General features: G+C 40.8%; 1 protein-coding gene across 2 annotated transcripts; it reads left to right on the top strand.

Annotated features, from left to right (window-relative positions):
- The first annotated feature begins 856 nt into the window (after positions 1 to 856).
- Positions 857 to 5,656, top strand: SRP19 (signal recognition particle 19). 2 transcript variants are annotated; one of them, XM_017812628.1, is made up of 5 exons: positions 857 to 977; positions 2,226 to 2,301; positions 3,285 to 3,356; positions 4,165 to 4,276; positions 5,317 to 5,649. In XM_017812628.1, the coding sequence occupies exons 1-5, from the start codon at positions 934 to 936 to the stop codon at positions 5,448 to 5,450; spliced, it is 438 nt and encodes a 145-aa protein (XP_017668117.1). In that variant the 5' UTR covers positions 857 to 933; the 3' UTR covers positions 5,451 to 5,649. The 2 variants fall into 2 exon arrangements, with proteins under 2 accessions (XP_017668117.1, XP_017668116.1); XM_017812627.1 differs by having other exon boundaries at positions 904 to 992; positions 5,317 to 5,656.
- Positions 5,657 to 11,167: the final 5,511 nt, after the last annotated feature.

The raw sequence follows: 11,167 nt of genomic DNA, 5'->3' as shown, positions 1-11,167 counted from the left end.
TCTCTCCATTGTGTTCGTGTCTGTCTTGTCCTGAGAAGCTCAGAGCTGGACTAGCACTCCAGGTGTGTCCTCACCAGTGCTGGGGGGCAGGATCACCCCCCTGACCTGCTGGCAATACTTCTGGTAATGCAGCCCAGGAAACCATTCTCTTCTTTGTCACAGGAGCACTTCACTGGCTCATGTTCAACTTGGAGTCCACCAAGGCCTTTCCTGACAAGCTGCTTCCCAGCTGGGCAGTCCCTAGTCTGTGCTGGTGCCTGGGGATGTTCCTCTCCAGGTGCAGGACTTTGCTCTTCCCCTTATTGAACTGCATGAGGTTCCTGTCAACCAGTTTCTGCAGCATGTCCAGGTCCCTCTGGATGTCAATACAATTCTCTAGTGCATCAGCCCCTGCTCCTAGTTTGGCCAGTGCAACCAGCCTGTCACCCAGATCCTTAACGAAGATGTGAGACAGGATTGGACCCAGCAAGTAACTCCTTAATTTTTTTATTAAGTTTTAGCCTACTTTTTAATTTCATTGCACACGAGGCTGAGCTAATCCCGAACAGGTATTTCTTCGCGTTACTTTCTGAGACACTGGATCAGATGGGTTGTTCTTGGGCTGAAGCACCGCCGGGGCGCTGTGAACGAAGGGAACCACGCGGCGGTTCAACGGCCTCCAACCGCGTTTTGTGTCACCCACCGCCACCCTCTGGGCTAGTGTTATATTGATTATTCAGGGTGTTTCCCTACACCCCCGCGGTTCCCGCCCGCCATTCCCGGCCCCCTTCCCGACGCCATTCCCGGCGGAAGCCGCGCGCGCGGCCCCGGGCGGCGCGGACGTGGCGTCTCTTCACAGGCTGTCGCGCTTGACAGACAGCGCCGCTGTCCAATGGAAGCTCAGGGACGGGCCCCTGGGGGAGGGCCCCACGCCGCGGGGGTGGTGCCTCTGTCATGGCTGCTGCCGCGGGCGCCGCGTCCCCGGCCGACAAGGAGAGGTACCGCGGGTCCGGGTGCGCTGGGCCGGGCTGTTTGCGGGTGTTTCTTTGCTTATGGGTCATTCGGGATGCAGAAAACGCGGGCGGAGCTAGGAGTGGTAGTGAAATTCCTGCGGAACAAGGGGGGGGGGGTGGTTGGGATGGTGGTGGTACGTGTGTGGTTTGGGGAGTCGGTATCGGAACTGGAATTCCCGTGCTGGACCCGCAAGAACTAGTCGGCTCATAAAGAGCAAATAGGGAGGGAAACACCGCTGGAAAGAAAAAAGAAGAAAATACGAAGAGTTGAGGTGATTTGGGCTGGTTTTAGAGGCAGCAAGGAGCGTTTCCCGAGACGCGGCGACAGTCCTTGTCGTTGTCCAGCTGTGTGAACATCAAACGATTTACTCGCTTTTCTTTATGCTCTCATAGGTCCTTATCCAAATAAATGTAGGCGTTTTTCCACTTCTTGGTCTACCTAGCTGGCATTTTAATTTTCTAATAAGTGTAATTGAGGTTCTGTCAGTCTCATCCCCCGTATGTGCTTGACAGGTTTAAATCCACTGCAAAATCTTGATCAAGTTCCTAAGCACAGTTTTTCGGTGGCTTTATAAATTTGCCCCAAATCTGGGTTGATCTATGTATGAATAAACAAAAACAAAAATAACAACAACAAAACAAAAAACCAAAACAAAAATAAACAAAACAAACCCCCAAACCAACCAAACAAAAAATCAAACTAAAACAAAAACAAACAAACAAAAGAAAACAAACAAAACCCCAAACACCAAAAAGCACACAGAAAGGCAAAACTGTTGCAGAAAAAAAAATCTGCCGCTTCCTTCTATCAGGAACTGAGTTAACTATTAGTGTAGTAAAACCATTTCAGGAAACATTCTTTAATTCTTTTCGGGGAAAGATGTGTGTACCCTGCCAGGTTTCAGGGGTGTGAGAAATAGGTCAAAACATCCTGTTTCAGTCTCTTTTTATTTTTCTTGTAATAGGTAGTGCTGCCCTTTGTACGCACAGTGCCCCAGAAAGTGGTGTCATGCAAGAAGCATCTCAGCCAAATGGTCCTGCAGTGCCTGTGATAACTCTAAGTGGGATTTTACAACATTTTACAAATCAGTCTAGGGAAAATAAATGGTTGTTCTTATGGGAACTGCTGTGTTGTAGCCATGGGATTTATTTTTTTGTTTTACTAGGAAAGTATTGCATTAATAACAGAGAAGCTGATGTCATTTACTTAAACTGACTGTTTTCTCTTCCTAGATTCATCTGCATTTATCCAGCATATTTGAATAACAAGAAGACAATAGCAGAAGGAAGGAGGATTCCTATAGACAAAGTAATTTTGTGGGTGGTAGGGAAAAGGTGTTTTATTTTGCTATGCAGTACTGTGTGGAGAGCTAGAAAATATATCTCTGATCTTTCCAATCCCCCATGGCAAGTAGTTTGGTAACTGGAAATTACACTGTATTTGAAGATAGCCTGCTGCCAGCATGTGAGTGTAGTAGAAGAGCACTGGGCTGAAGTGTCTGCTTTCATGTGAGCAGCACCTTGGGCAAACAGGTGAATGAGGAGCTTAATGCACTCAACTTCCCGTACAAGTAGTTTGCCAAATTTGAAAGCAATGCAGAAAAGAATAGTTAGCTAATGATTGTTTTTCGGAGACTAACTATATATGTCTGTACTCTATGTCCTGTCCTCTCTGTTGCTTTCAAAGTTAGAACTTGAAATGCATGTAAACTTGGTAGTTATTGTTGCTTATAATCTGTCCAGAAATAGTTTTTCATCATTTCACTGCTTTATAATAATTTTAACAAGCAGTGCTGGGAATATAAAGGGCTTTTCTCACTGCTTAGGGTTGTGGGTTTTTCTGAGAATAGTTAAAACCAAAATCTTTCATGAGCATGCAAGTTACCAATCAAAAATCTAGAAATTTTCTGTTCTTTCCTCCTTCAGTCCTTACTGTGAGTTAGCTGTTCCTGATTCACAGCTTTTGGTATCTTTGTGCATACAATAACTATTAATTCATTTAAGTTACTTTTCCTAAGCAATTCTTTTGCTTTCTTCCCTGTCTTAATTAATTCTGTTTCATCTGTTTTCTGTTTCCTGATGTCTTATCTCTCTCTTTTTTTTTTAATGTTTTGTAGACCATAGAAGCACTGATAGATGACTTCTAGAGTAGATGTGTCAGTATTTGAAGTACCTTTTCTGTCCCCATCTGCTTTTTCTAGTTACAGAGTATAGGGTGGGAAACTAATAACTACTGTTATGTAGGCAGATCATTGTTGAAAACTAATTAATTGTAACACGTTGTTTCAACAGGCTGTTGAAAACCCCACATCTACAGAAATCCAAGATGTATGTGCAGCAGTTGGATTCAATGTGTTATTAGAGGTAATTTTCAAAAAGAATCCCCCCCCACCAAAAAACCCCAAAACAAACAAACTTGAGATATCTCTGTTCTTTCATTATATATTTTCTCATGGACAGGATAACTTGCAGTTGAGAAGTTTTGTTACTAGCTTTGCTTGCTTTGAGTGATAACTGACTATAATCATGAAGTAAATGTTGGAAAACTGATGCAAGTTAGAAATATCTCAGATTTCTTAGATAATGTCACTTTTAAGCTTATGGAAAGATTAGTTCTGTTTTACTGTCCTTCAGAAAAGACTGTAATGGGTGCTTGAAAGTGTGTCAGAATAAAAACTAATTTTGGAAGCTGCAACTCTGCAAATTAAGGTTTTAAAAAGGCGTGTTTTTAATGAAAAGCGGTTACCTTTGCAATGACTGTGTTGTATAGGAATAGGATTCTGATGCTTGGAGTCTTCATAGCCCTTTGGAGTTACATTTTAGCCAGAGAATGTTAGCTTTTTATTGCAGTACATGCAAATAGTTTGTTGTTCTTAGGCAATGAGTCTGGATTTCTAGAGAAGTAACTTCACAGATTGTTTCTTGAAGTAATTATTAATTTAAAACAGTGTTGAATTTTCTAAGAAGAATTGAGCTCCTCACCTAGGAGTGTTACTGGTATCCAAAAACCAGTAAAACCACTTTGCTTTTCAGAAGCAGTTGAACAGTGCACTGTGAAACAACCAGTACCACTGAGAGACCTGTGATGTTTCATCAAGAATGAAGGCTATGACTCTGAAACAGTTCCATTTTCCACTGCTCATTATAATGAGTTTGTCCTTTTGCATGACAGAAAAATAAGATGTATCCTAGAGAGTGGAACAGAGACGTGCAGTACAGAGGTAGAGTACGAATCCAGCTCAAACAAGATGATGGCAACCCATGTTTACCTCAGTTTCCAACACGTGAGTATAGAGTACCCGGGTTTAGGCACTTCTTCAGTTAATAAACCAGGAAGACTTTGTTTATTTTATGTTTCTTTAATTAGTTTTAACTATTATAAATTGTTATTTATAATTAAATACATATAATATTTAATTATAAATAACTCTACATTAAATCTCTTTGCCTGTGTAAGTCAACTAAATCAAGTTGTACTGTGGGTACTGAGGAGAGTTTGTAAAATGTTGTTGCCCTTAATCCTGCAGTTTCTGCCACAGTGTCATAGCAGGGGACTATGGGGAATGTTGTGTGATTGCTATGTGGAACAAAGCATCTATTCACTTTTGGCTTACTGTTTTGTTAACATTTAAAACAGAGTATTTGGTGTTTAAATGGCTAAATTCCACCTTTTTTCTTAGGTTGCACACACCAGCTAGGCATCGGTGTGGATGCCAAATTGATAAAATACATACTGAGTTCAGTTGAGATTTTGTAAAATTAATAATGAAGCAGCTGCCCTTAACTAATTAATAGAAATAGTTCACCTTGAATGACAAATAATGCAGTATTTTGCATTTTTCCTGACAATGAATCCATGTGTGAAAGGGAAGCAGTACATGTCTTAAGGAAAGAGCAAGACTACTACAGAATCTAGAGTAGCATAAGAGTGCTGGTAGTCTGAAGGAGATGATTTAAAAACCATATTCCTTCTGGAAGGCAGCAGTGCCTTTCTAAACGTGCTTATAGCTTTTGCCTGATCATTCTGTCCCAAAAATTCTGGGCGAGTAAGAGGTGAGTGAAAGAGTAGCAGGAAGGTTGTAGATACATTGAAGATTGTCAGGTTATGTGCCTATTCCAGTCTGTTGGGATATTTCTCAGTTCTGCACTTTCTTTTCCCCCTCCAATAATTTTTCACAAGCTGCTTGGTACACAAAGGAAGGAAGCAGAACTCCTGGGCTTTATACCCAGTTTAAGTGAAATATGAAGTGGGGCTGAAGTTTCTAAGTTTGAAAATGCTGCATTAACGTGTGAGGCATACATTGATCTCTCCGTGTATTTTTAGGTAAGTCAGTGATGCTGTATGCTGCAGAAACCATTCCCAAACTGAAAACAAGAACTCAGAAGATGGGAGGTAGTGATCAAAGCCTTCAGCAAGGAGAGGGAGGCAAGAAAGGTAAAGGGAAGAAAAAGAAGTGAGCTCACACCTGGAATCACTGTAACATTGCATAGTTGTACCTACAACAAATGCAGATGGACATGTTGCTGCAGCTTTGAAGTGAGAGATACAAGCAAGAAATAAAGAGGGGAAGTTAAATAGAACTGCCTGCTTTATCAGAACTGGAATGCATTTAGCTGCCTTGCATCTGTGTAACAATAAATCTGTTTTCACACACAACCTGCAAGTCCGGAGCTGAGCACCCACTTTTAAAAGTGGAAGAACATAATCAGGTGGGGTGGGTGCATATTTCCAAAAGAAATATGCAGCTTTTGACAAATAAATATTCTTATGCAGACCAGAAAGCTGAAAACTGGTTGCCGTAGTAAACCATGTATTTATGCTAGTGAAGCAGTTGTCTTAATTCTGTAATATTGTGTATTAGGAAGAAATTCTTCACTATGAGCATAGTGAGGCACAGGTTGCCCATACACCTTGTGCATTCCCCATCCCTGGAAGTGTTCAAGGCCAGGCTCGATGAGGTTTAACCCCAGCTGGCAAGTAAGTACCAAGCAGCCCCTCCCTCATTCCCTACCCCCAATTGGACAGAGGGGAGGATAATCAGGAAATAAAAAATTTATGGGTGTAGGTAAGAACAGTTTAATAATTTAAACAAAGCAAAATATAATTATTATAGTAATTAAAATACAATAAATTAATAAAAATTATTATGAATATAATTTTTTAAAGGATGGGGGGAAAATCAGAAAAGCAAGTGATGCACAATACAATCAGTCACCACCTGCTGACCGATGCCCAGCCCATCCCCAAGAGTAATTAGTCCCTCCTGGCCAATTACCCTCTGTGGTATGGATGATCTTTGACCAGTTTGGGTCACCTGTCCTGGTTTCTTGCCACACCTCCTTCACTGGCAGAGCATGAGACACTGAAAAGTCCTTGACTTAAGGGAAGCACTGCTCAGGAACAAACAGTGTGTCACAGCTGAAACCAGGACAGTAGGCACACCTTATTCCATATAATTTATGTCATGCCAGGTCCCACACTTCCCAATGCCCCATCACTTACCTCCCTTTGGATTTATATACACAAACAGATAATTTTTCCATAGTCTATGGACAATCCCTGTAAAAGTCCATTGATTTCATTTAGTGTGTGACCTTGGGCTCCATCTGTCAGAACGGTGTTTCAGGCAGGAAATGTGGTGTGTGGTGGTGGGACTCAGTCACAGTCCATTCTCCATCAGTGTGGTGATGGGAAATGGTGATGACCAAAAGGCGAGTCAGGTTCAGATCCCCAAATTCAGCCTGTCACAGACGGGCACTGTGAGGCACCCAGTGTGGTGATGGGCATGTAGCCACCATAGAAGGGGTAATTCATGGTGTTACACAGTAATTAACATCATACAGTGTAATTCATGGCTTTGAGACACACACTGGACTTTTCCATTCTCTTGGATAATCCACCAAGGGCACCAAGTTTAGGTTGGGCAGGGCCAGCCTGACTGGCAGATCAGACCTCTGAGTGTTGAATAACCAGATAGCCTTTGCTAAATATGGATCCCAATGTGTGAAGGGCCACCATTCATTGCTCTCAGTGTGGTCTCTAACCATCCACTGCATCCTTTGACCTTTCCAGAGCCTGGTGTATGCTAGGGAATGTGATATTTCCACTCACTGCCATGCTCTTTGGCCCCAGTGTCTGGGGTTGTTTTGGAAATGAGCCCCATTGTCTGACTTGATTCTTTCTGGGGTGTTGTGTCTCCATAAGGCTTGTGTTCCAAGGCCCAGGATGATGTCCTGGGCAGTGTCCTGGAGCACAGAGGCTGTTTCCAGCCACTGTTTCCAGTGGTTGCTCCCACCACTATGAGCATATGGCACTTCCCTTGGTGGATTTGGGGGAGTGTGACATGATCACACTGCCCAGCCTCCCCATATTTACATTTCAGTCATCACCCACCATACCAGAGAGGCTTTAACCACTTGGCTTAATCACACCATGTGTTTCACATCCATGGATAACCTGTGCAGTAGTGTCCAAGGTGAAGTTCACCCCTCCTAAGCTCACCCAAATATTTCATCAGTGTAAGAGTAGCATATGTTCCTTAGGGAATTAAATACAAGCAAGGCAAGATAGTAAGTTATTCTGCAGGTCTGCCCTCTTCTTCAGCACCCTTCTCTCAATTTCACCCTTCAGTTCCTGCCCTTGGAACAGGGCAGATTCTTACAGGATGTTCTGGGACTGAAAGTGCGGTACAAGGCTTCTGTAAAAACACAGAAATACTGCAACTTTTGGGCTCAATGCTATGACTTAAAAGAAAAAAAAAATTGAGAGAAAAACTGGGTGATAATGGACACCTTTTTATTTCACCTGCCTTGCTTTTGACAGTTTTCTGTGAGCATTGCTTGTGCTACATCATTACTAAAAAAACAGTGGCCCGTGGTTTCCTGTAGGTGGCAATATTAACAAAGGTATGCATCAATGAGTGGGATTTACTCTCCATCAAGACAGGAGGAATATGGATTTTGAACTAGTGTCCCTTCAGAAGATACTAGTCTAGTTATTTAAAAGTATACACTTGTTATTTCCCTACACAGTTTTCTGGATACCTAGACAAAGATTAAACATTTGAAATGGACATGTGAGCTCAGAATCCTTATAACATTCCAAGTAGGAACTGAGTAGCCTGCACTGGAGTGCTATTTCCTATGAAACAGCATCTGTGTCTCTTTCTGTATCAAGGGTTGGGGTTTCTTTTAGGTGCAGTTTGTTTGTTTTTCAGATATGTCTGATTGAAATCTTTAAAGAATTCTTCTCCTGCAAAGACGCAGTAACTCAAAATATAATGTTTTGTGGAATTCCATAGCCTCAGCAAAGGCATCAACTACATGCCAATTCAAAGATGTTCATCTTCAATTATGTTTCCTTGACCAGATCATGAGTTCATGTGGTCATCTGAGGATTTTTTGCTCCAGAATCCCTTACGAGTTTATATACCAGTAGGAAACCTAATTTGCAAAAAGTTGCACAACCAAGGACTTCCTTAGTGGTCCTACATTGTCATTTCTCAAGTACTGTTTCATTCCATCACGCTGGAATGTACAAATTCTCTAGAAGACAAGACTGATGTTCATGATATTTGCGAGATGTGCAGTTTCCAGAAAATACTGACCTACAAAGATTTGTGGTTTTGTTTTTTTGCAAAAAATTCTTCCTCCTTTTCATAAGAGGAACTGGTTGAATTTGAAATGGGGGTGGGAGGTGACTAGAGGAATTAGTTATAATAATTTTAGTTGACTCTCAGATTATTTAAGGAGTTGATAAGACTGGAAAATTAGAAAAAGTTGTGAGGGTTTGACCTGACAAATATTAGACTACTCACAAGAATTTCTATGCTTTGTTAACTATCCTGCTTCAAAGAATTTTCATTTTATTATCACTTGTGGTGATGTTATCATTGTGGGGGTCTTTTATGTTTTTCTGACCTTATTTTTCTTTCTACTGAGCTTGGAAAAGCAGAAGAAATGTCCTACTTACCATGGTAACAGAAAGAACTCTAACAACACCACTGCCCACCACCACAAATAGCAGTGCAGCATTGTTTGTTTAGGTCATTTATGGAACACTAAGAAACCAATGTGTGAGGAAAAAATGTCAAAATCCAGGTATTTTACAATTTTTCCTCTCTACATTTCAAAAGAACACTAAACTTTGACAATTCCTCAGGTAAGCCAGGCTATGAAGCCTAGCAAGAGGCAGCTGCACAGAGAGATGCTTGTGGTGCTCACTATTGGGAAGAGATCTGCATTCCAAACTCTTTTGATAAGGCCTGATGTTCAAAAACTGCTGCCTAAGGTTGTCATGAAGCAGAATTACTTCCTTTGGGCTTTTAGAGAGGTTTCTACTAGTTCCACAGTAATGAATCTTGGGGGGGAGGAGGAAGTGAATCCCCTGTAAAGACCTTCTGCCTTCCTAAAGTAACCAGGTTTTCACTGTTGAGGTATAAGGCTCTTAAGAAATACTGAGGCATCATACTAGTCCCATAAGATTATCTTTATTTGTGTCCATTTTTATTTAGCACGTTACAACTTCAGCATAGACATGGAGTAGGTCTGTGTACTAACATTTGCACTTAAATGTTGTGAAGACACAAAGAAAAGCACTGATCTGCAGGGCCAGCCCAGTGGATTGCAGGAGTTACTTGCAGGAAAGGATAACTTGCTGCAGAAATTCAGTCATTTCTACTTGCATCAAGGCAAAAAACCAAGATCAAGTTCTGTTAACAACAGATTGTGTTTCTAATTCAAGTAGAAATCTGACAAAAGAGCACTAAATATACATGCCGGTAATATCAAGTTGTAAAGACAAGAAGTTTATTTAAAACCAGTTAAGTGCTGAGAGAGATGCAAGGGACTGTTTTAGCACTTACCTAACACTTATCTAGAACTTTTTATCCCCATAATAACAGTGGAAGAACTGCTGAGTAGTATAAGAAATGAAAAGTAAGTCCCATCTCTACTACAGACCTCATTAGGCTTGTAAAGTCCAAAATTTATCATAGCTTTTAGATAAGTAAATTATGTAGTGCTTTGCACCAAAATCAAATAGACTATTAAGTATCTTAATTTCTTTTTATCTATTTACTTCTTATTTCAAGAGGTGAAACTAAATTCCAATGGCCACTTGATAGCTGATCATGTTTAAAACACAGGAGTAGGATTTAGTGAGGCTTACAGAAAAGTTCAGTGGGTTTACAACAGAGGAAGATAGGACAAGAAATTAAACCAGTTAAATGGTGAGTCACTTCAGACTTTTTACATGTTTACATTTACAACTTTGCTGTAAACTTTATCCTCTTCAGCATATCCCCTCGTAACAAAAAGTTGTCTTGGAATGATTAGCTGTGATATCTTACATTTTTTCCTTCAAATGACAAACAGCATGATGTCCTACAGAACATGAGGTACAGCAGGTCTCATGGTTCCCTATCCAAGTTGGAAGCCCTAAGGTCTGTTTTCCAGCTTAAAGCTTAAAATGCTTTCTCTTAGGACACTTTTACATCCCTCCTTATATAATATATCTCTCAAAGTTAAAACTGACCTGCTGCGTTGCACTGTGTCCTTCACTGTTTTGCAGTTCTGGCTACACCAACTTGTTGCAGAAAGCCAAAAGTCTTCAGAAGTTTATTTTAAGATTGAATCTTTTGAATTCAAGGTCATGGACTGCAAATCACTTTTTCTCGCATTAAAAGCTTAAGCTTCCCTTCTGCATATTCTGTGAGTTAAGAACTGCCATATCAGTACTGTAGGCTTTAAAGAAACACCAGAATGGAGATGAGAACAGGGAGATTTCAGTAACTCAGGCTGTATTTGTTGAAAAAAACCTGCACTGTGAAAGAGTAAATGCAGATGCAAATCTAAAATACATACATATATATATATATATTCTTTTACACTGATTGTAAAAAATCCACTTATTCTCTTAACAACTTTGGTTGCACTCTTACTGACTGGCCAGGAATATGTCAAGTAGCAACAAGAGCATCTGCATTCAGGAAGTTTTAGTGCTCATGAAAAGTTGTTCTTAGTACAGTCAGAAGAGACTGAAGATTTTTGTAAGCGGAAAAAGCTCAGGGGATTGTAGTCCATCCCATTAATAATGTATTACTGAAGACTGACACCTAAGGCAGTTGACATTTTAATGAGAAGTCAGGAAAAATTATTTTTAATGGTATCACTCC

The sequence above is a fragment of the Lepidothrix coronata genome, unplaced genomic scaffold (genome assembly GCF_001604755.1).
Source record: "Lepidothrix coronata isolate B3197 unplaced genomic scaffold, Lepidothrix_coronata-1.0 Scaffold37, whole genome shotgun sequence".
NCBI lineage: Eukaryota > Metazoa > Chordata > Aves > Passeriformes > Pipridae > Lepidothrix > Lepidothrix coronata.
This window is presented reverse-complemented; position numbering and strand designations above follow the sequence as displayed.